Below are 24,934 nucleotides of genomic sequence, written 5' to 3'. Positions count from 1 at the left end.
CGGCGACCACCCTCGGGGGGGTGGGGGGTGGGGGGTGTGACGTCACCCGCACCCACCTTCCCGGTGACGTCACCCCCCTCCCCCGCGCGTGCGCAGTGCGGCGGCGCTGCCCGCCCCCCCCGTCCCCCCCACCCCCCCCGGTCCCCCCCCACCCCCTGCGCGGCGCGGAGGATGCGGGGCCGCAGGTGGGTGCGGGGCTGAGGGGGGGACACGGGGGGACGCTTTTTGCGCGCAGTGAGGGCTGCGCGGGCGGGCAGGCGCGCGCGGGGGGGGGCGGCGCAGGCGGCGGAGGGCGCGGGGGGGGGTTGGGGGGGGGATGGATGTTGGGGCGCAGCGCGGGGATCGCAGCGCGGTGCGGGCGGTACCCACGGGGGCGCGCGCACGGGGGGGGCGCGCATCGGGTGCGCGCCGTGGCGCACTGTGGGTACCGCGGGCGGTGCGGGGGGCGCTGGGGGGGGGTTTGGGGGCGCATCGCGGTGCAAGCGCTGGGGGGGGGGTGAGGGCGCTGGCACGGCGGGGGGCGGCGTTGTGCGGGGGGGGCGGGTTTGGGGGTGCAGCGCGGAGGGGCGTTGGGGGGCGGGTGTCTCCGTTTTGGGTTTTTTTTGGGGGGGGGGGCGTTGCTCGGCTGCGCATCAGCATCCGTGCGCGGGTGGTGCATTGTGGGATGCGCACGCGCTGCGGGGGGGGGGGGGGGGTAGAGGCGCTTCGGGGGCATTTTGGGGGGGCTGAGGGGTGGGGGGGGCGCAGGGGCGTGTGCACGCACGTAACGGGGGGGGCGCGGGTGCGTGCGCGCAGCTGGGGGGTGCTGGCGATGTGGGGGTGCTCTGGAAGGGGGGGGTGCGTGCGCAGGGCACGGGCAGCACTCAGAGCCCCAGTCTGGCCAGGTTTTGCCCCAAAAACCTGTTGCTGCGCTCTTCCCCCTCCCCAGGGGAAGCGTGATGGGGTGAGGGGGTTGGGGCAGCTTGGCTGGGTTAGTACTGGCTTGCTACAAGGTTACTCTTTGCTTCCTACAAGGCTGCTGCTCAGATACTACTGGGATACTCTCAGTAACGTTGTGAGGCAGTAGTGAGATACTGTCAAGACACACCTGAGATACTCTCAGGATACTACTGGGATGCTACTAAGATGCTACCAGGAGCTCACTGAAATGCTATCAGGATACTCCGCAGGCAGTACTACGGCACTCTCAGGGTGGCACTAAGATCCTGGCAGGATAATGTGTGGATACTACTGGGATACTGTGAGAATGCTACTAAGATACTCTCAGGGCACTACCAGGATTCTATCAGGACACTACTACGAGATTTCCTGCATCTTTCCAGGGTTGATACTGAGATACTATTAGGAAGGTACCGCTGGAGCAGTGCTACAAACCACCAGGGTACTCTCAGGATACTACAACCGATAGAGTTGCGTTGCTTTCAGCATAGTAACATGGCCCTGAGATAATATCTTAGTAACAATAAATCTAAATAATAAATATCTGAGTAAATAATAAAATAATGTAATAGCATCACACTACCAAGATACTATCAGGACACTACTAAAATACTAGCTATTTACCATTATACCACTATTAGGATGCTATTGGGATGCTCCTGACATAGTATCAGGATACTTCTACCCATGCTAGTACGACATCAGGGCAATGCTGAGCTATTCAGTGGCTACTACTAGGATACTCACTTGGTGTAGCACAAATGTACCATCAGGATGCTACTAAGATGTTATCAGGATACTGCCTGGATACTCCAGGGATACTGCTGAGATACTTTCATAGTACTATTGAGGCACTACTAAGATACTGCAAGGCCATTACTAAGATACTACTAAGATAGTATCAGGGTACTACTATGATACTATCAGGATATTATCACAATGCTGGTAAGGTGCTATCAGGACAGTACTCATTTTTGAGTAGGATGCTGTCAGGATGCTAGTAAAATATCAGTGGAATACTTCTAAGATACTACAAGGGCACTAAAAAAGATACTTCTGGGATACTATCTGGGCAACAAACTTTTGGGATACTGTCAGTACATTACTGATGCTAGTATGATACTTTCAGGCCACTGGTAAGATAGTGATTAGTATAAGGATACTACTAAGATACTACCAGTTCAGTAAAAAAGGTAGTGTTATGGTACTTTTTATATACTATCAGGGTAGCACTAAGATACTTTTGTGCCGCTGTCAACATTTAGTTGCTACTAGTAAAATACTACTAGTCTTATGTCAGCATAATAACTATATTTATGTCAGGATATCAGCATATTTCTATAGCGCTGCTAAGATGCTTTGAGGTCAGTACTAAGATGCTGTTGGGATACTATTAGGATACTACAGAGATACGGCTGGTTGTGCAGTAGCCCTGGCAGTAGGGTTTCAGCCAGCGCGGCAGCAGCAAAGGGAATGGGTGTCCCCAGTGTTCTAAGCTGTGAGGGGCTACTCACAGGCACCCTCTCCCCACAGCTAAGGCGGCGCGGAGGCGTTGAGGAGGATGGAGGCGCCCCTAGTAAGCCTGGAGGAGGAGTTTGAGGAGGGCCCCGGGGACGATGGGGGCACCCCGCAGCGTGCGGCGGACCCGGCGCTGGCGGAGCTGGAGAGCTTCTCGGCCGAGATGATGAGCTTCAAGTCGATGGAGGACCTGGTGCAGGAGTTCGACGAGAAGCTGACCGTCTGCTTTCGCAACTACGATGCTGCCACCGAGGGTCTGGCCCCTGTGCGGGGGCGTCTCCAAGCGCAGGAGGAGGAGGAGCGCCTCCAGGATGAGGAGTGAGTAAAGCCCCGCTACTCCCGGGGGGCACGGGCCTCCTCGGACACTTGCAAAATCCACCCCCCCGCCCAGTGCGGACTGGCTCGCTGCATTGCAGCGTGGTCATGGAACGCATCAAAGCAGGGCTGTAGTAACCTGTGAGTAAACCCCCTCACGGCCTGCGTGCCTCCTTGCACCCTTGGAAGACTTCCTTGGGTCATGCGCCACGTCAGGAATAGCGCTGTTGTATCCTGTGAGTAAGGACTCCCTCGGGGTCTGCGTGCCGCCACGTGGTACACCCCGCATGCAGCTCAGACCCCTGCATTGCAGCACAGTCATGCAGCAGTGTGGAGTAGCTGTGTAGTATCCTATGAGTAGCTGTGTAGGATCCTTAGAGCAGCTGTGTAATATCCTATGAGTAGGCCACCCTTGAGCCTGCATGCCTCTTTGCATGGTCATGAGATACACCCCCTCCCATGGCATGCAGGCCAGCCTACCCCACTGTAGCATGGTTGTGTACCACATCAGAGTAGCAGTGTAGTATCCTATGAGTAATGTCTCTCTGGGGCCTACTGCACCTTTTTGTATGCTTGCAAGACCTCCACCACACGCACGTTGGCCCCCTGTGCTGTGGTGTGATCATGCAGCACCTTGGAGTAGCGGTGTAGAATCTGTGGAGTAGCTGTGTAGAATCTGTGGAGTAGCTGCGTAGGATCCTTGGAGTAGCTGTGTAGCATGCTAGGAGGGGGCACAGCGGGGTGCCCCATGTCATGTTGCAGGGGGTGACAGCAGGCTCAGTCTATGTGAGGAGAGCCCCCAGGGGGGTGAGTGTAAACCTTGAGTAAGGTGTGAGTAGAGCTTAGCCTCTCTGCAATGTGCAAGCTCTGCACCAAGCCAGGGGGAAGCCAGTTTGGGGCAAAATCCCCCCAGCCCTGCCACAATATAGTGGCATTTGCATTAAAATCTCATATTTTCATTAAAAAGCTTTATTTTTAATTGCAAAATGAGGATTTTTTCCCAAATTTGTGTATTTCTTCAGCGATGTTTGTGCCTTAACACCTTTCTAACAGATTTTTTGTGTGTTTAATTGGGATTATTCCCCAGGCTGCCATTCCTAATGCTCATTTTTCACCATGCAAAGTGGTTGTTTTCAGCCCAAAAGCCCCCAAATCTGTTTGTTTCAGGCTTTGGGTTTTTTTCACCAAAACCCGCTGAGGCTGAATTGCTTTTCGTAATTGGCCAAATTGATGGTTTTTCAGAGAAAAAACGCATTTTGGCCCGGTGCCGGGAGTGTGGCGCTGTCGCCGGCAGCCGGCTCGCTGCGCTGCTTTGTGCTGCTTATTGTGTCTTTTTGGGTCAGTTTGGTCAAAACAGGGTTGGTTTTTTTTTTCTCCTTCTTGAATGAGCCCTGTGTGCACGGGCGGGGGATGGGCCGGGGCCTTAAAGACGCTGACTTTCCCTAATTATTAACCAATTCTTGCCATAATTAACTCAGAAATCTGCTGCTGCAGCTTGCCTGACTCTGCAGGGTGCTGGCTCTTTAAGAGCGGAAAAAAAGCAAATTTTGGGGGATAATCACGTATTTTTTTCCTTTTTTGCTGCATTTTTGTTAAAAATAGGAATATAGGCTTTTTTTGACATACATGTTAATTTGTGAAATATGTTATTTAGAGGGAAATTAAGATCAGGTGAGGAGGGAGATGAGGTAAATCCCAAAATAGAGCATTTTGGGGGTGGAGGGGGGGCAGGTGTTTTTGGGGTGATTTAGAGGGAATCGGGATGTGCGTGGATGAGGCACCGTGTCGGACTAAAAATGCCACTTGTGGTGGGAAAATGGGTGGTTTTGCATTAATTGGGGAGAAATTTTCTAATCTCTTTTTGTGCCTTTTCTCCCATTTTTTACCTTTTTCCCTGGTTTTGATCTTTTTCTCCGTTTTTGACTTTTCCTGATGTCACCACTTTTCAGCTCTCCTCTCTCATTTTCCCCATTTTTTCTCTTCCTCCTTTTCTCCTTTTTTCTCCACTTTTCCCCCTTTTCCCCCATTTTTCCTTTTTCCTTCTTTCAGCCCTTTTCCTCCTTCCCCTGTTCCCCATTTTCCCATCTTTCCTTTTCTCCCCCTTTTTCTCTTCTTTCCCATTTTTCCCCCTTTTACCTTCTTTTCCCCCTTTCTCATTTTTCTTCCTTTTCCCTTCTTTTACTCCGTTTTCCATTCCACAACTTTTCCCTATTTTCCCCCTTTTTGCCCTTTTTTTCCCCATCTTCTCCTTCTTCACCTCTTCCCCCCCCGCTCCTTTTTTCCCCATTCCCTCTCCCCTCCCCCATGCACCTTTTTTGGGGTGAAATCAGGCAAAATCAGTCCAGCCCCCAGAGGAGAATTGGGCATCTCTAATAGTGAAGCAGAGGAGGGGGGGGTTAGGGGGGTTCAGGGGACTTTTGGGGTGATTTGGTGCATTTTGGGGTATCAGGGCCATGGTTTGGGGTTGTTCGGGGCTGTTTGGGGTTGTTTCTAGGTGTTTCTGGGCTGTATTTTGGGAGGTTTTGGGTTGTTTTGGGGTGTTTCAGGACAGCGGTTTTTTGGGGTGTTTCAGGGTGTCTGAGGGGTGTTTCAGAGCAGCGTTTTGGGGTGTTTCAAGGTGAAAATTCGGGGTATTTCACGGTGGCATTTTGGGCTGCTGGGACTGCGTTTTGGGGCATTTCAGCATGTTTCAGGGCAGCATTTTGGGGAGCTTTGAGGCATTTTGGGGTGTTGGGCAATTGGGGTTTGTTCTGGAGCATCACAGTGGCATTTTGGGGTGTTTCTCTGGGGTATCAGGGCAGCTTTTAGAGGCATTTTAGGGTGTTCCTGGGCAGTGTTTCAGGACAGTGTTTTGAGATGTTTCAGGGTGCTCTGGAGCAGCATTTTGGGGCATTTTGGAGCATTTTGAGCAGTGTTTCAGAATTTTGGGGTATTTCTGGGTGTACAAAGGTGTCATTTGGGGACGTTTTGGAGCATTTTGGGTGTTTTTGGGGTGGTGGTGTGAAGCGTTTCTGGGTGGCGTTTTGGAGCTTTGTGGCTTTTGGGGGCATTTTTGAGTGTTTCAGGATGGCATTTGGGGCATTTCAGTGCATTTTGGAGCTTTGGGACCTTTAGGGGTATTTTGGGGTGTTCCAGGTGAGCATTTTGAGGTGTTTTGCAGCCTTTCAGAGGGTCTTGGGGGCAGTGTTTTAGTATGGCATTTTGGGGGTTTCTGTGGCTTTGAGAGCTTTTCAGGATGTTTTGGGGCATTTCAGGACATCATGGTGATGTTTTGGGGTGGCATTTTGAGGCATTTCAGAGTGGTCTTTTGGGACATCTGGAGACATTTTGGGACCTTGCGGTGGCCTTTTTGGGCGTATTTTGACGGCAACATTTCAAAATGACATTTGGGGCGTCTCAAGTGCTGGGGCAGCATTTTGGGGTACTTTGGGGTATTTCAGGGCAGTATTTCGTGATGATATTTTGAGAAGCTTTGGGGTCTGCTAGGGCAGCATTTGGGATCTTCTAGAACATCATTTGAGGTGTTTTGGGATGTTTTGGGCATCTCGGTGGTGTTTGGGGATTTTTTTTGAGGGCATTTCCGGGTGTTTCTGGGGCTGTATTTCGGGGTGTTTTGAGGCGCTTTGGCATGCTGTTTTGGGACAGCTTTCTGGGAGGCAACATTTTGGGATCAGCGCTCACCACCCGCCTCCCTGCAGGGTCTGGGATGCTCTCACCGATGGCTTCGCCCCCCGGGGCTCCCCCCGGCCCTGGCTGCTCCCCGGGGCTGAGGCCCCCGACGGCACCGACCCCCAGGTACGGCTGTGGCTCCCCAAACCCCCTCTGTCCCCGCATGACCCCCTGGTGATGATTGACAGCTGTCCATCAGCCCCAAGGCTCAGCGACCATCAGAGCGCTGCAGACCACTCAACTTCTTAGGGTGAAACCACACTGAAACGGGCAAGATTAAGTGTTTGCTTTGGCAGTCTGGTCTTTGCCTCCAAGCCAGGCGTGAGGTGGTGTATTTTCTGGGGCAGAAAATAGTGTTTTCTTCATTGTAGTGAGTTTTTGCTATGAATAGCTGTGTTTTGGGTTGTGGGAGGGCTGCAAAGATGCCCCAAAATCCACTGAATTTAACCCACTTGAATGTTACGCAACCTGTTGCTAAAGGGGGAAAGTAAAGAGGAAGAAGAGAAAGTAAATTTCTTGGGTGGTTTTCTGCTAAAAAGGTGAAACAGACTGTGAAAGGTGGTAAAAAAGAAGTCACCTCCCTGTCCAACATCTCCACCCATCATCTCCCCATCCAGCGTTCCCCTCTGACATCTCCCCATCGAATGTCCCCATCCAGTGTCTCCATCTGACCTTTCCCCCATTCAGCATCAACATCCACCATCTCCCCATCCAACATCCCCATCTTCTCCATCCAGCATCTGCAACACCTCCCCATCCAGTGTCACTGTCCAGTACATTAATCCAAACATCTCTCCATCCAACACACCTCTACTTCTCCCTGTCCAACTTCCCAGTCTAATGTCTCCATCCAACAACTCTCCATCCAGTGTCTCCCCATCCACCTCTGCGCAGGACACGGGATGGGGATGCTGGAGATGCTGGAGAGGGAGATGATGGACAGGGAAGCATTGGATAGAGAGGTGTTGCAAGGAGACAAAGTCCCCTCCAACATCCCTGTCCAACATTTCCCCATCCAACATCTCCATCCACCTGTATCCAGTGTCCCTGCCCAACATCCTCCCATCTGGTGTCTCCATCCAACATCCCCATCCAACATCTGCACCCAATGTCCTCATCCAGCGTCTCCATCCAACATCCCCATCCAATATCCGCACTCAATGTCCTCACCCAGCGTCTCCATCCAGCATCCCCATCCAACATCTGCACCCAATGTCCTCATCCAGCGTCTCCATCCAACGTCCCCTTCCAGCATCTGCACCCAATGTCCTCATCCAGCGTCTCCATCCAACATCCCCATCCAATATCCGCACCCAATGTCCTCATCCAGCGTCTCCATCCAACATCCCCATCCAATATCCGCACCCAATGTCCTCATCCAGCGTCTCCATCCAACGTCCCCTTCCAACATCTGCACCCAATGTCCTCATCCAGCGTCTCCATCCAACATCCCCATCCAACATCTGCACCCAATGTCCTCATCCAGCGTCTCCATCCAATGTCCCCATCCAACATCTACTCCCAACGCCCTCATCTGGTGTCTCCATCCAACATCCCCATCCAGTGTCTGCACCCAGTGCCCTCATCCAGTGTCCCTCCCTCCAACGTCTCCCTGTCCAACGCCCCCATCTGTGCCCCCAGCCGATGTCTCCCCATGCAGACACCCCCAGCAGCATGTCTCCCCCGAGCTGTGGTTCTGTGGTGGCTCTCCCCATGCCAGGGCCATGCTGGGGCCGTGCCTGTGCCGGGCCGTGCCTGCGGTGCCACCAAGGCCACCCAGCCTGTGTCTCCTGCAGCTCTGCGAGAAGGAGGAGGAGGAGCTCACTGAGAGGAGTGAGCAAGACTCGGGCATCAATGAGGAGCCACTGCTGACAGCTGAGCAGGTACCCCTGGCCCCCTGCGTGTTCCCCAAAAGCCAGGCTTTAGCCCCTCAGCGTGGCCTCAGCCCACCCCAGCCCCACAGCCATATGCTGAAAGCCCGAAGAAAGGACAAATCTGGGATGCAGGGCCTGGGATGCAGATTTGGATGTAGGTGGAGGTGCAGGTTGTGGGTGCTGACGTGGGGTTTGGGTGCGGATAGGAAGGTGGGGTGCTGGATGCTGGGTGGCACGGGTTGAGGGATGAAAACTGGGGGGGGGGAGAGGAAGGATGGAGCGGCAGGAGGCAGCGCAGAGGCGGGATGCAGGTGTGGGAAGGGGACGTGGAGGCGGACGCAGGGTGTGGGATGCTGGGTGGAGGAGGGTGCGGGTGGAGGATCCAAGGTGCAGGGTGAAGGGAGCAGGACGCAGGTGGAGGATGAAGGGGAGAAGGGAGGGTGCAGGATCTGTCATGCTGGTAGAGATGAAGGGAGAAGGTTGCACATGCAGGTGCAGGGTGTAGCTGTGGGCTGCCCGGCGTAGGTGCGAGATGGAGGTAGGATGGGGGTGCAGATGGAGGACACTGATGCCCTGCAGGTCATCGAGGAGCTGGAGGAGCTGATGCAGAGCTCTCCCGACCCCGAGGCCGACCCCGAGGGTGATGAGGATGAGGAGGAGGACGAGGAGGAGGACGAGGAAACAGAGGCCGATGCTGAAGGCAAAGGCAGTGGCGGGGGCACGGAGCCCATCCTTCTGCGTGAGCTGCGTGCTTTCTCCCCTGCCTTCAACAACAACTGCTCCCATGAAGGTATGGCCAGCAAAATCCAGCCCCAAAATCGGGGCAATTCCAACCAAATTAGACAGCTGGGTCTCTCAGGGCCTGGCTTGCTCCACTGTTCGCACCCTGTTTGGTCAGTGGGGGTTCTTGGCAAAAGATTAGGCCTGCGAGGGTCTTGTTTTTAGTATTTCTTCACATGCACCCGAGGTTTCGCCAAGAGCACCGTGCGTTTTGCCGAGTGCTTCACTCCCCCCAAATGCACTAATTACAGAATCCCAGAATCATCCCGGTTGGAAAAGCCCCTGAAGCTCCTCCAGTCCAACCATGAACCTCCCCCTGACCGTTCCCAACTCCACCAGATCCCTCAGCGCTGGCTCAACCCGACTCTTCAACCCCTCCAGGGATGGGGACTCCCCCCCTGCCCTGGGCAGCCCATTCCAACGCCCAACAGCCCCTTCTGCAAAGAAATCCTTCCTAAGAGCCAGTCTGACCCTGCCCTGGCGCAGCTTGAGGCCATTCCCTCTTGGCCTGCCGCTGGTTCCTTGGCTCAAGAGACTCCTCCCCCCTCTCTGCACCCTCCTTTCAGGGAGTTGCAGAGGGCCATGAGGTCTCCCCTCAGCCTCCTCTTCTCCAGACTAAACCCCCCCAGTTCCCTCAGCCGCTCCCCATCAGACCTGTGCTCCAGACCCTGCACCAGCTCCGTTGCCCTTCTCTGGACACGCTCGAGTCATTCAATGGCCTTTTTGGAGTGAGGGGCCCAAAACTGAACCCACTCATCGAGGGGCGGCCTCCTAATTGCTGCTGTCTGCGCCATACACCGGGCATGTCCCTAAATCCATGGATTTTCACTAATTGTGCATTTCCCCAAGAGCACCACGCAGCACGCATTGAACTGTGCCAGGCAGCGCGGGGTGCATTTCTCTACGGGCCACTAAATGCCCCAAACACTAAACTTTTCATTAACGACATGGGTCATGTTCCTAATTAGCCCAGACAACACCATAATTGCTCAGGGCATGTCATTTGTGACGCTGAGCATTTCAGTAATTGCACAAAATATTTATTAATTGCTGGTCCTGTAAACGCACGGCGCATCTCCTTAATCACGTGATGCATTTTAACAGTGCCGGGGTGCGTTTCACTAATTGCACTGGGAATTTCACTACATGTTAGTGTGTCTTCACCTGCACTAGCATGTCGCTAATGGCACTATCGTGTCACTAATTGCACTGGCATAACCCTAATTGCCTTGGACATGCCGGTAATTGCATGGTGCATATCACTAATTGTACTAGCATGTCACTAATTGCCCCAGACATGCTGGTAATTGCATGGTGCGTATCACTAATTTCACTGGCATGTCACTAATTGTACTTGCATGTCCCTAATTGCCCTGGACATGCTGGTAATTGCATGGTGCATGTCACTAATTGCACTAGCGTGTCATTAATTGCACTAGTGTGTCACTAATTGCACTAGCATGTCACCAATTGCACTAGCACGTCACTAATTGCATCAGGTGTTTCACTCATGCGCTGATTGCCCCAGGCATGTCACTGCTTATATCAGGCGTTTTACTAATTGCACCAGGAATGTCACTAACTGCCCCCAGCTCGTCACCAGCGGCGCTGTGTGTTTTTCTGACGGCACTGGGTGCACCAAGAATTGCACCGGCTGATCCCCGTCGCACTTCCTGCGCTCGGCGTTTCACCAGTGGCACTGGGCCGCTCGCTAATTGCCCCGTGTCTTAATAATTGCAGCGTGCGTCTCACCAATTACATAATTTTTTCCTTTGCACCTCCCTAATCGCACTGTGCCTGTCACTAGTTGCATGGGGCATGTCCCTGATTGCAGCACCAGGTGATTCATTTCTTGCGGGGTACATTTCACTAATTGCACCGGGCATCCCGCTAATCACCCCCAGCACCTTAATTATGCTGCGTGTCCCACTGTAATAAGGCATTTTGTAAACTTTGGGGTGCATTACGCTAATTGCACTGGGCATCCCACTAATCGCCCCGGTTGCGTTGTGGGTCGCACTTACTGCACTGGTGCCTCACCAGTCGTTCCGGGGAGCCCTCGGGTCACCCTGTGCAGCTTCATCATTTCTGCCTGCGCAGCACTAATTGCCCAAAGCATTTTTCAGGACGAGCGTGTGTTTTCCTAATTGCGCCAGTGCCCATCAGGGATTGGACCGGGCGCGTGACCGGTTGCGTCGCCGCTTATCACACCGGGCGTTCCGTTTGTTGCGCCGGGTGTGGCCGAGCGGTGTCACCTGTTGCCCCGGGGCTGCCCGTTAGTCACCCTCACAGAATCCCAGAGTCACTCAGGTTGGAAAAGCCCCTCGGGATCATCGAGTCCAACCCTCAGCCCGACTCTACAAAGTTCTCCCCTACCCCACATCCCCCCACAGCTCATCCAAACGGCCCTTAAACACACCCAGGGATGGGGACTCCACCCCCTCCCTGGGCAGCCTATTCCACTCTCTGACCACTCTTTCTGGGAAACATTTTTCCCTCATGTCCAGTCTGAACCTCCCCTGTTGCAGTTTAAAGCCGTTCCCTCTTGTTCTGTCACTAATTCCCTGGGAGCAGAGACCAGCACCAACCTCTCCACAATGTCCTTTCAGGGAGCTGTAGAGTGATGAGGTCTCCCCTCACCTTCTCCTCCTCACACTGAACAGTCCCAGCTCCTTCCATCGCTCCTCACAGGATTTATTCTCCAGGCCCTTCCCCAGCTCGTTGCCCTCCTCTGCCCTCGCTCCAGCCCCTCGAGATCTCTCTCGGATTGAGGTGCCCAAAACTGGACACAACCCTCCAGGTGTGGCCTCACCAGTGCAGAGCACAGGGGGACTGTCACCTCCCTGCTTCTGCTGGTCACACTATTTCTAACACAAGCCAGGATGCCGTTGGCTTTCTTGGCCACCTGGGCACACTGCTGGCTCATGTTCAGCTGCTTGTCAATGAGAACCCCCAGCTCCTTCTCTTCCAGACAGCTCCAGCCACACCTCCCTGAGCCGGTAGCCATGCAGGGGGTTGTTGTGGCCCAGCGCGTGGTAATTAATAATTGTGGGTGCTACCGGCGGCAGGGCTGGGGCGGCTGTCGGCGCGGGAGCTGGCGGCGGCGGCGGGGCATGCCGAGGCGGCGAGCCGGGCGCTGTCGGCGGAGCTGGTGGCGCAGTTGGCGCGGCGGGACGAGCTGGCGTTCGAGAAGGAGGTGAAGACGGCGTTCATCGGGGCGCTGCTGGCCGTGCAGGGCGAGCAGCGGGAGCAGCGGGAGGCCGCCCGGCGTCGCCGTCGCGACAGGGGGCTGAGCCTGCAAGGGGGGCGTCCGGAACGTGGGAACCACATGCCCCGGAAGGTGGGGGACAGCCTGGCCACGGGGGGTGGGGGAGCAGGGAGATGGCAGTATGGGGGATGTGGGGACAGGGGGACATGGGGAGGGGGGTTGCGGGGACAGGGGATGGGGCAGAGGGGTGTGGGGACATGGGGCAGGGGGATGAGGGATGGGGGGATGTGGGACAGGGGGGCTTGGGGGGATGTGGGGATGGGATGGAGCAGAGGGACATGGGATTGGGGACATGGGGAGGGATGTGGGGACAGGGGGGCTCAGGGGGATGTGGACGTGGACAGGGATGTGGGGATGGGATGGGTCAGGAGGACATGGGGCAGGGGGACATGGGATTGGGGACATGGGGCAGGGATGTGGGGACGGGGGGGCTCAGGGAGACATGAACGGGGATGTGGGGATGGGATGGGGCAGGAGGACATGGGGCAGGGGGACATGGGATTGGGGGACATGGGACAGGTTTGGGGACAAGGGCTCAAGGGGATGTGGACAGGGGAATGTGGGGATGGGACGGGGCAGAGGGACTTGGGAGGGGGGACATGGGGCAGGGATGGGGGGACAGGAGAGCTCAGGGGACATGGACGGGGATGTGGAGATGGGATGGGGCAGGGAGACATGGGGCAGGGATGTGGAGACAGGGGATGGGGGGATGTGGGGATGGGATGGGTGGTGGGACAGGGCAGAGGGACCTTGGATGGGGGGACATGGGACAGGGATGTGGGGATGGGGGATGGGGGGACAAGGGGCAGGGATGTGGGGACAGGATGGGGCAGAGGGACATGGGAGGGGGGGACATGGGGTAGGGAGATGAGGGATGGGGGGACATGGGATGGGGATGTGGGGACAGGGGATGGGTGGGGGGATGGGGCAAGGGGACAGGGGGACAGGACAGGGGGGACATGGGTTTGGGTGGGTGAGAAACATGGGACAGAGGGAGGGGGGGATGTGGGTCAGGGGAAAGGGGGGATGTGGATGGGAGCCAGGGGGACGTTGGTGCCAAAGGAGGTGCCACGGGTGCTCTCCATGTCCCTGGGAGGTGACAGGGTGACACGTGTCCCCAGCGCTTCAGCATGGAGGGCATCTCCAGCATCCTGCACTCGGGCCTGCGCCAGACCTTTGGCCCCTCCGCCAACGAGAAGCAGGTGCCCTTTCCCCCTTTTTCCCTCCAAAATTGCCCAAATCTGTCCCCTTTCACCACCACCCTCACACACCCCATTCCCCTGCATCTCCCAAACCCCTGTTAAAATATTTTTTAATTTTACAACCCCAGTCCATCCCCTGCACCCCACTAATCCATGCAAAATCACCATTTTTCACCCTAAAAAATCCTCCCTAAGCAGGGGTTTGCATTTGAGAGGGTTTTGAAGCCTGCAGTGAGTTCAGCATGCCAAAAAATACCTTCAGCTTAAATGCAATCACCGGAAAATTGCAGACATACTCTGCTTTTGCATCAATTTGGGGCAATTTGTAGCAAGGCATTGCGAAAAATAGGCAGTTTTGTGCCATCTGGGTGTTTTTTGGGGTGGGTGGGGTTTTTTTTCAGTACCTGAACACGGTGATTCCTTACGAGAAGAAGGGGTCGCCGCCCTCCGTCGAGGACCTGCAGATGCTCACCAACAGTGAGTGTTTGTTCAAGCTGCTGTTTTTGGGGCAGAATCGATCATTTTGCGTCCCCGCGGCACGGCAGATGCGGAACACAAATGCACATTCTGCGTTGCTGCAGCAGCTGCAGTTTGGGTGCATCATTGCAACGAAGGCCATTTTGGGGGGGAAAGACCCGTTTTGCAGCATGGCAGCACAGTTTGGGGTGCAATCACGCGTTTTGCATCGCTGCAGCACAGCTGATTTGCAGCAAACACCCCCACACCCCCCCATTTTTGCACCCTACACCAGTGCTGATCTGGGGGTAAAACACCCTTTACGCGTTGCCACGGCTTGGCTGATTGGGGGTGAAAGGGGTTTTTTTGGATGCTCTCAGGCCTGGTGCATTGTGGGAAACTTTGGCAGTGTCTCTGTGGCAACCATAGGGCTGATTTTGGGGGGAAAAGGGATCTTTGGGGGTCAGTGGGGCCAGGCTCACAGCTCTGTTCCCCCTCACAGTCCTGTTTGCCATGAAGGAGGGGAATGAGAAGGTGCCCACACTGCTCACGGACTACATCCTCAAAGGTACCTGCTCGCGTCGTCCATCCCCTGTGCGCCCCTCGTGCATCCTTCATGCAGCTCCCATACAGCCCTCGTGCCTCTCTGCATCCACCACGGATCCTTCCTGCATCCTTGTGCATCTCCTGTACATGCCTGTGCATCCCTCATGCATCCTTCATGCATTTCCGCGTATCCCTTACGCATCTCTGGTGCATCCTCTGTGAACACCAGGTACATCTGCATCCCCCGTGCATCCTTCGTACATCTCCGTGCATCCTTTCCCCATTCTTGTGCATCTCCCTTGCATCCTCCATGCACCTCCCGTGCATCCCTTGCATCCTGTATGCAGCCCTCACACATCTCCACACATCCCTCACGCATCTCCGGTGCGTCCACAGAATCACAGAATGGTTTGGGTTGGAAGGGACCTTAAAAGTTTTAGTTCCAACCCCCATGGTTTTTACATGCTTGAATTAAAATAAAGTCCCCTCAAGGACAGAGTCCCCTCAGCCCAGGCTCCCCTCAGCCCGCCAAGGTCAGGCTTCCCTCAGTCCCAGAATGGATTGGGTTGGAAAGGACCTCAAAGATTTAGTTCCAACCCCCCTGTTTTTCACATACTTGCATAAAACAACAAAAAAAAGTCCCCTCAAAGACAGGCTCCCCCCAGCCCAGTCCCCTGCAGCACCCCAGCCCAAGCTCCCCTCAGCCCCCCACGGACGGGCTCCCCTCAGTCACAGAATGGTTTGGGTTGGAAGGGACCTTAGAGATTTATTTCCAACCCCCATGTTTTTTACATATTTGCAGAAAAGCCAAAAAAATGTCCCCTCAAGGACAGGCTCCCCACAGCCCAGGGTCTCCTCAGCCCCCCCAGTCCCGTCTCCACCCCCCCCAGCCCAGTCTCCTCTCAGCGGGCGCAGCTGAGGGCAGGAAAGGCGCCGTCGTGCACCCTCTGTGAATCCCGGGTGCACCTCCCGTGCGTCCGTCCCTCACGCACCCCCCACACCTGCACGGATCCTTCACGCAGCCTCGTGAACCCCTGTGCACCCCCCTTCCACCCCTCATGCACCATCGCATGTACCCCGTCCATCCCTGGTGCATCTCCTGGGCATCCTCGCGCATCCCTCGCTCTTCTCCATCTCTTGTGCAGCCACCTGCATCCTTGTGCATCCCTCGTGCACCCTCCATGCCTCGTGCGTTCCTCCCGCATCCCCCTCGTGCATCGCTCCCACATCCCTCCCACATCCTCCGTGCATACCATTTGCTGCCATTTGCACACCCCCAGGCATCCCCGTGCACACGCGTGTATCTTCACATGACCCCCGTGCACCCTCGTGAATTGCTCGTGTATCCCAGTGCGTGCTTGTGCACTCTTGTGCATCACTGTGCACCATTGTGCATCCCCGTTGCACGCTTGTGCGTCATCGCGCATCCCCGTGCACACTCATGCGTCCCTGTGCATGCTTGTGTGTCATTGCGCATCCTCATGCATCCCTGTGCACACTCGTGCATCCCCGTGCACGCTTGTGTGTCATCGCGCATCCTCATGCATCCCCATGCACACTCGTGCATCCCCACACACGCTCGTGTGTCTTCGTGCGCACTCGTGCATCCCTGTGCACTTGTGTACCCCCGCGCACACTCATGCGTCATCGCGCATCCTCGTGCGTCCCCGTGCACACTCGTGCATCCCCGTGCACGCTCGTGCGTCATCGCGTGTCCTCGTGCATCCCCATGCACTCGTGCGTCGTTGCACATCCTCGTGCATCCCCATGCACACTCGTGCTGTGTCCTCATGCATCCCTGTGCACTCTCGTGCGTTGTCGCGCATCCTCGTGCATCCCCGTGCACGCTCGTGCTGCGTCCTCGTGCATCCCTGTGCACGCTCGTGGTGCACCCACGTGCCACCCCGTACGTCCCTGGTGCACGCTGGTGCACACCCATGACCTCTCTCTTTGCAGTGCTCTGCCCAACCTGATGCGGCGCTGCCCTTGCGTCCCCCCACCCCGGCACCCCCCGAAAACGGGGCCAAACCCGAGGAAAACGGGTCGCCTGCGCCCCTCCCCTCCCCCCGCACTCCCCCCACCTTTGCACAGCTGGGAAATAAATAATTCGTTTCATTAATTAAGCAACCGGCCTCCGGCGTCTTCATCCCCCCTGCTTGCGACGTTGTTTTGCAAATTTTCAATAGAAAAATGCACTTTTTTGGCGGAAAAAAACGACAAGGACTTTGCTGCGATGCTCATGAATATTCACCATTTTATAAAATATGCAAATTTCTGGCTAACGAGCTGCTGGGTGCTCAGCCGGCTGCAGGGCCGCAGGCAGCCGCTGCGATCGGAGGGGCAAAAAGCAGCTGTAAGTTCCATTTTGAGGGGATTTTCCCCATTTTTAGCTTTTGCGTTGCCCCACTTTCTGCTAAAAATTGTGCAAAAATCACCTTTTTGTTCCAGAAAATCAACCCATTAATTAGCAGAGGCTCATTAGGGAATGGCTGGGGGGGGCGGCTTCCATTTGGGTGAGAATTGCTCTGTTTTGGGGTTTGTCACTCATTTTGGGGTACAGTCTCTCATTTGGGGCTCATTTTTGGGGAATGTAATCCATTTTGGGGGCAAATTCAGGCATTTAGGGAGAAGTTACTTATTTGGGGGAGATCTACTCATTTTTGGGAGCACTGCTTGCTTTTGGGGAGAGTCGCTCATTTTCGGGAGAACTGCTACTTCGGGAGGGCATCATTTTGGGGGAGAATGGCTCATTTGGGAGAAACATTTTGGGGAGCATCACGGTTTTGAGAAGATCAATCATTTTTGGAGCACCACGCCAAAAAATTACCGTTTTGGAGGAGAGACACTTAATTTTGGGGACCATTGCTCATATTTGGAGAACCTCCCTGATTTTGGGGAATATTGTCCATTTTGGGGAAATACTACTTTTCTGGGGATACCCTTCAGTTTTGGGGACCATGATGCTTTGGGGAAGCATCATCCATTTTGGGGGGGGTCACTCCTTTTTGGCAAGCATCACTCATTTTTGGAGAATATTTTGGGGCGAGCATCACTCATTTCAGGGGCAGTGTAACATTTTGGGGCTGTATCACTCATTTTGGGGGGAAGAAGCATCATTCATTTTGGGATCAAATCACATTGGAGCTCATTTTTGGGGGGGACATCACTTATTTTTGGAGAATGAGCATCACTTTTGGAAGTATAAATCCTATTTGCACCTATTTGCAGATTGGGGTCAATGACCCATTTTGGGGCTGATTTTGCCCATTTCGGGGGGTTATTCACCCATTTCGGGGCTTCTCTGCTCGCAGGAAGAAGCTGCCAATAAAATACAGCTGAGAAACCTCATCTCGTAGCACTTTATAATAAATGGCCATGAATTAATACTAAATTACAATGAATTCTTTATGAAATTACAGATTACATTCACACCAGATCAGTATCGAAAAATAGGCTTTTCTGCCCATTGCATCACTTGTGGGTTTTTTTTCCCCCGGCTGCTGTTTGGTTTTTTTTTTCTCAACTCTTCAAGAGCCAAAAAAAGGACAAAACGGGCAAAAAGCCGCAAAAAAAAAAATCCTTCTTACAGAAACCTGCATTTACAGGAGGAACCTGCAGAAGAAAATTCCTTTATTATTTTGGCCCTACATCACCCACGTTTGCTTTTGCGATTCCCCCCACGCCACATTTTAAGGCAAAATTTGCCCTTTCACAGCATTTTTAAAAAAAAAAAAAAAAACAAAATACCTTGGTTTTTTTTCAGAGCTGCCCTCCCCCATAGCTCCTTTGGGGTAAAACTCCACCATTTCCCCACACAGGTGGACAATATTGGGGAGAAACCATCTTTCCAGCAACAATATTGAATTTCCTTCCACCCGGGTGAATCTTGTGGCTTGCCATTCAATTTTGGGTGAAAATCTGCATTTTTTAAACCCATTTTTTTCCCCATTTTTTTCCCGACTCAGTGCCAAAACGCTGTGAGAAAGTCTCACTCCTGGCAGCCTTTGCCCCAACTCTGCGTCCAGTCTCAGCCCTTAAGGACGAGGATGGGGTGATTTTTTTCCAGATTCGATGGGGTTTTAGCACATAAATTAAAGGATTTGGGGGAATTTCCTCTCTTTTCCAAAAAGTTGCATCCGGAGTCACCAAACAGCCACAGCATCGGGGCCAAAACAGGGAGGTTTGGGCAATATGGTGGGTCAAGAGCACCAAACCCTTCTCAGATCCGACCTGAAGCAGAACTTGTACTTGCTGATTTTTTTATTTTCCCTGCGTGCCGGTATTTATGCCCGTGAATCATCTTTTTTTGGGGAAAACCCGAAAAATATCAGTCCTGGGGTTGTTTTTTGTTTTTTTTTTTTTCACCAAGAAATCCAAGTGATGGACGTGGTGGCCCACGGTGAAAACCCGCTGTCGTCCAACAGCATCCAAGCATCACGTGGGGAAAACAGCTTCCCCTAAAACTGCTTTTTCTTACCAAAAATGAAGGGAAAAAGGAAAAAATAAGAATAAAACCTGAAAAAAACAATCTGGCCACAATATGTGCCTTGTAAACATGTGTCCTTCACTTCCACACGCCGATGTGGTGGTCCCCGCGCTCCTGTGGGTAGCCGGGGCATCCGCCAGTGCCTCCAATTTGCTTTTTTCTCACCAATTTTGTTTTTGTTCTTGCCGTTTTTTTTGGCATTTTGGGGGGAATTTTGTTTCCGGTGCTGTCAGTGATTTGGGGAGGGTGCAGGAGGAGCTATTCCAGTGAGTCACTGTGGTCCAAGCCAAGGTTGGCGCCGGGTGCCGCCGGAAGACCACCAGGCTCTTCCTCCAGCTCTTCCTCTTCTTCTTCCTCTTCCTCCATCTCGTCCTCGTCCTCCTCGTCGTCCTCCTCTTCCTCAGTGCCGTCAAGGGAGTCGTCATGGGCCGCCAGCATGGCCTGCTGCATGGCCATGGTGGCCGTGGCTGATGAGAGGGGTTGCAGGTTGTCCATGCTGAGCGAGCCTGAAATTAAAAAAATATAGAAATAAGGACTCCCCGGCTAATATAAAAAGGACAAAAAAGTGCATAAACCAGGAATAACCCAAGCAAAAAGCTGTACCTAGACAGAGCAGGGTGTCCCACCTGCCCCAGCCACTAACCAAGGTCCAACCCTTCATTTTTTTAGCTAACGTATCCTCATTAAACAACAAGAAACCTTAATTTTTGAGCAAGTCGATGCCCAAATTGGTTGGGCAGATTGTCTTCATCTTCTCTTAATTTTCACCTTCCCTTCTCTTCATCTTCTCTGTTCTTGTCCAGTCCATTCTCATTTCTGCTCTCTTCACCTTATCTTCATCTCTACTCCTCTTCATTTGCAACAGCCGTTCTCTCTTCATCTTCTCGCCGCCCATCTTGTCTCATCTGTCTTCTCATCTCCATCTTCTCTATTCTTTTCATCTATTTTGTCCTTATCTGTCTTCTCATCTGAGCTGTCCTCTTCATTTTCATCATCTGTTCTCTCTTCAGCCTCTCCCCATGTTGTGTCTTCTGCCTTCTCATCTTCTCTTCATTTTTTCATCTTTTTGTCATTTTGTCTCCTCTCCCCATCTCCCCCTTCACCCCATCCCCAGCACCTCAGGAAATATCCCAAGTGATGCCCCATAGTGGGTCTCCTAAGCCAAGGAGATGGCACTGCCCCATTGCCAGCACCCTTGTGATGGCCAACTGGAAGGACCTTCTTGCATGGGCCACCTCTTCAACATGTTTTTCCCCACAGGGGGATAAAGGGTTCTAGAAATCCTTAATTACCAATTAGGCCATAATTTAATGCATGGCCATTCCATCCAGGAAGGGCAGGGGCCATCAGGGGTTGTCCTTACCATCAGGATTTGTCCCCGAATTGCCGCCCTGCTGCTGCAGGACCCCAGCGGCGATGGAGTTGGGCCAGAACCGCTGAGTGGGCCGGTGCTGAGATTTGATTTTCTTGGCTTTGGGGGCTGGGTCTGGGTTGCTGGCGTCGAGCATTGGCTGCAGGATGCGCCGTCGGGCATTTATGAACCTTTCCAGGGAAAAGAGAAACCATTTGAGTAAATAAGAGATGTTCACACCCATTTTGAGTGAAAACAACAGACGTGATAACAATTCAACGAGTTGCAATATAAAAACCTTTCAAAAATGGCTGCATGGTCCAAAAAGATGGGGGGTTTACCCTATTTTATTTGTCTGTGTCACGCTACACCATTGCATTCCTTTTTCCAGCTGAGTTGGAGGCTGCTACATACTGGATTTGCCAGGAGAGGGCACTGACACATCACAAATGTACACAGTCAAACACACTGGAGCCTGTCTCCCAGAAATTGGCCCTAACCTCCCAAGTTACCACCAAAACAGGCATTATATAGCACCAAAACAGCGTGAAAATATGTCTAAAGCCAGCAAGATGACTGCATGGGCCACCGATGAGCTCACCAGTTGTTGACTTGCAAGAGGGTCAAGTTGGTTTGGGCGGCGATTTGCCTCTTCTCGTCCTCTGTGGGGTAGGGGTGCTAGAGAAGAAGAGATGGGGCAGCAAAATTACATCCCTGTGTGCAAAATGGCAGCCCCGGGTGATAAATAAAATTAAAAACTCCTGGTTTTTTCATTTTCCCACCCCAAATTTGGTGGCTTGTTGCATTTGCAAGTTGCAAGGCTTAAGGGTGGCATCCAAGGGCATCCTGGTGTCCTTAAGGCTTTTCCAAGGCTTTCCACCAAAGGCTTTTCCTTGAAGGAAAATACTAATTTTTTTTTTTAGTTTTAGCAATTTTCTGATAATGGTTGTTGGTAAAGGTGGGATTTGGGCTTCAAAACCTGCTGTCACCCACAACACTCCTTGTCAGAGGCATCAATAAAACGCCCCGAAACATCTGCACTGGGAGACTACCAGCACTCAACTTCAACAACCTCCTCCCAACCACGCTAAAATCCTTTTTTCCAACCCCCAAAATGAAATTATCAAACCAGCCCCATGCGTCATTTTTCGAACCCCGCAAGCCAGCACCAGTATTGATTCATGTGACTTGTTTTCCAGCTGTTTGCCCCCAAAATAGTGTGATTTCCTTGACAAAACCACCCAAAGTCCATGCAGGAGGCTCCTGTCCCTCAGGGATGCCGGAGTGGTTAAAAATGGCTCTTTTTTGGCAAAAGTATCCCTGGTTTTGGTGTATTATTTCCATCATTCCTTCTTCCTGCTGGTGCTACAGAACTCCCAAACCCAATAAAATGTTGAGCATCAATGCTATTAGGTTAAAAGCCACATCATCTATGATGCCAGATGGAGGAATCCCATGGAGAAGCCCAAGCATCTTCTGACCAAGCTGAGAGCAAATGTCCAACCATCCAGTAGAACAATTTCTTTTATTTTTTCAATCCAGTTTTGGAAATCTCAAACCATGGGGTTCTCCTGGCACCCGGCAGAAGATTGCTCCTCAGTTTCTGGTCTTCTAAATCCTTTTTCTGCTTGAAAATCCACAGTTCAGCCCTCCAAAAGCCTGGGAGATGCACGACACAGATTGGGATGGCAGCCCAACACAGTCATGCTTTTGTCCTCAATGCAATAAATCCAAAATTTCCCATTAAAAAAAAAAAAAAAAAAAAGGCTGGAAAGTTCCTAACCAGCTGCTGCTCCATGTCCTGGGTCATGTTTTACCCCAAGTTGCTCCTTGGAGCTGCTATTTTTTGTCTTGCTGTTACCTGTCAACTTCCTGGAGACCCTCATGCAACTCTGCAAGCAGTTTCTGAGTGATTTCTTGGCCAAATTATACAGGAAAATTGGGGTTTTTTTAGCTTTTTGCCCTTCTCCCAGCCCTGCTGGTGGGAGAGAAATGTCCTGGCATGACAGTTGCATCCTCTGAGCTTCCTCCATCTGCCTACATTTTCAACCCTGAAAATGGGGTGATTTTGTAATTCTGTGTTTCAACTGATTGCTGATGTGCCACAACCATACCCGTGGGGCAGCTCACACCCAGGCTTGGTGGAAAACGGTATTTTGGAGCTCTTAACTGGGAAAAAAAACCTCCATAGGCCCCCTCTGGTTTTGTTTGCTTCTTCATGCATTAAGGGAGTATTTTTGCCACCTGCAGTGAAAACACTCATCCCCAAAATACTCCCAAAATAAAACCAAAACCACTTCGTGCCTCTGAATATAAATTCAAACAAACCACCATCTCGATTTGTTCATTTTGGGGGGGTTTTGTGCTTTTTTTCCCAGCTTTGCAGGGTGTTTTGGCAGCTGCGGTGCTCACCATGAGATGCTGGAAGAGCCATGAGCGCATGATGTTGGTGGCATGTTTGGGCAGGACACCCCGCTTGTTCTTGGACTTCTTGTCCTCACCATCGAGGAGGGAGGTGAGATCCAGGTTCACCTGCCAGGGGAGAGGAATGGGGAGAGAATTGGCTGAAAATGGCGATGGACAACCCCAAAACCAAGCAAAACCAACCCAAAAAATGAGCAAAACCAACCCAAAATGGCCATGGGGTGAGTGCAAAAAAACAGGCACTTGCAGGAAGCATCCAAAACCCCTTTTCTCCTCCCAAAATTTGCATTAAGTCCACATTTTGCCCCAGGTTATCTATTTAATAACTCCATTTTTTTGCCAACATTTTGCAAAGGGCAATGGGCTTTCTCTCCCTGCTGTGGCACCGGCACAGTTGGGGACCATGGTGCTGACGCCACGACCATTTTCTATGTATAATTAAGGAAGAAACCTTAAAAAAACAACAAAACACCCCAAAACGATAACTTTCTAAACCTGAGGTTAAAACCCTGCCACTCATTAACCCCGTGCAAACCTGCATTCCTCACCCAGCTGATTCTTACCACAAGGAGAAACATGCCCATTGAGTGCAAATTTGCCTTTTTTCCCTCCAAAATGGAAAAATAAACGTCTTGCTGCAAGAGAAGTTTTAATGAGGATGTGGGAACCGAACTGAAATCTCAGCGCTTGAGTTAAAAAGGGATTTTTCTTTTTTTTTTTTTTTTTTTTTCCCCCAGCTCTTCATCAAAACACTTCTCCTGGATGAATTAAACATCAGGCCAGCAGGTCCCTGCGATTCCCCTGAGCTCCAGATGAATAAATCATGCCAGCGGCGTGGGAAGAGCATCCGGAGGTGCTTGTCCAGGGCTCTCTCCCTGCCCTGATATTCCCTGCGTGCGTGTTTTCCCCACCACAGAGGGTTTTGCTGCAAGATTTAAGCCCGCGACGAAGAGACATTAAAGAAAGAAATTTTGAAAAACACTGCACAGGCAATAAAACCTGCCAGGGAGGTGCCACCCATTCCCAAAATGCTTTTTTTTTTTTTTTTTTTTTTAATGTTAAGAGGCTCCTGCAACTAAATCGGGGATTTTCAGAAAAAAAATCGCATGGAGGGATTTTTGCTGATCTTCCCCTGGGAAGCAGCATAGCAGAAACCAATGGTTTTTTGCCCAAATTCCTGGGGAATGGGGGTTTGGAATAGATCACGGGCAACGCAGCCAACAGGGACAGCAAGTTGTTCTTATAAATCCATTTCTACCCCAAACTGTCACCTTATTACAAGAATGCAGCCATACGGGGCGACTCCAGTTGCAACGACAAAGAAAAAAAGGGATAAACCCAGAGCAAATAGCTAAAAAATACCCCAAAATCCATAAAGCAAGGAAAAAAAATGAGCCTTTCCCATACGCTCTGTGATTGCCATATCGGTCAGGCAATGCCAGTGAGCCCAGACCCATTATAGCAATTATATATATATACCCACACACATATATATAAATTATATAGAGGTATCTATCATATACTATACATTATATATTAAATATAATATTATTATAATGTTCAAATATTGTAATGTTATATAACATAGCAATACTATGAGCATTGCTATCATTTGTGAGGTACCCAAAGGCACCTGGCAGATGGATTTAATCAACATTTCTTGCTAGTTAAAAATGTAGGATCCTCCAAGGGCTGAATTTATGGAGAAATTGGGGTTTTTTTCTTGCCAAAGCAGTGCAAAAATGGACATTTGAGGTGGGAAGGTCTTACCTGGGCATTGGGGATCTGCAGGGCACCGGGGGCGATGGCTTGGGCGAGGACTTGGCCCTGTGACGTCACCATTGTCACGGGCTGGTACAAGGCTCCACCTATGGAAAAAACAAGGCTTGTGGGGGTACCAAACCCCCAAATTTCTACACCACCACCCCCCCCTCCACCAGCTTCCACCGTGGTCCCTACCTGGCACGGCGGGTGAGCCGCTGCTGGCGCTCATGGCCAAGTTGCCCGGCGGTAGCGCGGCCGCCGGCACCACGATGCCCGGCGGTGGGTTGGAGGTGGGTGGCAGCGCCGCGGGTGAGCTCTGCAGCATCTCCTGTGGGGAAAAAA

At 52.4% G+C, this 24,934-nt stretch overlaps 2 protein-coding genes across 4 annotated transcripts in view; one reads left to right on the top strand and one right to left on the bottom strand.

The window, feature by feature from the left end:
* The first annotated feature begins 90 nt into the window (after nt 1–90).
* FEZ1 (fasciculation and elongation protein zeta 1) lies at nt 91–16,690 on the top strand. Of its 2 annotated transcripts, none has more exons than XM_074894853.1 (10): nt 91–185; nt 2,473–2,775; nt 6,471–6,567; nt 8,238–8,324; nt 8,895–9,105; nt 12,164–12,435; nt 13,485–13,565; nt 13,967–14,042; nt 14,524–14,589; nt 16,524–16,690. In XM_074894853.1, exons 2-10 carry the CDS (start codon nt 2,501–2,503, stop codon nt 16,538–16,540), a joined length of 1,182 nt encoding a protein of 393 aa, XP_074750954.1. In that variant the 5' UTR covers nt 91–185; nt 2,473–2,500; the 3' UTR covers nt 16,541–16,690. The 2 variants fall into 2 exon arrangements, with proteins under 2 accessions (XP_074750954.1, XP_074750953.1); XM_074894852.1 differs by having other exon boundaries at nt 13,467–13,565.
* A 113-nt stretch (nt 16,691–16,803) lies between these two features.
* PKNOX2 (PBX/knotted 1 homeobox 2) overlaps nt 16,804–24,934 on the bottom strand; it is a 95,034-nt gene continuing 86,903 nt past the window's right edge. For both annotated transcript variants that reach the window (XM_074894850.1, XM_074894851.1), the window contains exons 8-13: nt 24,788–24,920; nt 24,599–24,696; nt 22,817–22,936; nt 21,006–21,082; nt 20,417–20,595; nt 16,804–19,559 (exon numbers count right to left, since the gene is read on the bottom strand). In XM_074894850.1, coding sequence (XP_074750951.1) covers nt 19,312–19,559; nt 20,417–20,595; nt 21,006–21,082; nt 22,817–22,936; nt 24,599–24,696; nt 24,788–24,920 — 855 coding nt within the window. In that variant the 3' untranslated portion in view covers nt 16,804–19,311. The remainder of the gene's footprint in view (nt 19,560–20,416; nt 20,596–21,005; nt 21,083–22,816; nt 22,937–24,598; nt 24,697–24,787; nt 24,921–24,934) is intronic.

The sequence above is a fragment of the Strix uralensis genome, chromosome 26 (assembly GCF_047716275.1).
Source record: "Strix uralensis isolate ZFMK-TIS-50842 chromosome 26, bStrUra1, whole genome shotgun sequence".
Lineage (NCBI taxonomy): Eukaryota > Metazoa > Chordata > Aves > Strigiformes > Strigidae > Strix > Strix uralensis.
The sequence above is the reverse complement of the archived record's forward strand: the minus strand, read 5'-3'. Positions and strand labels throughout refer to the sequence as shown.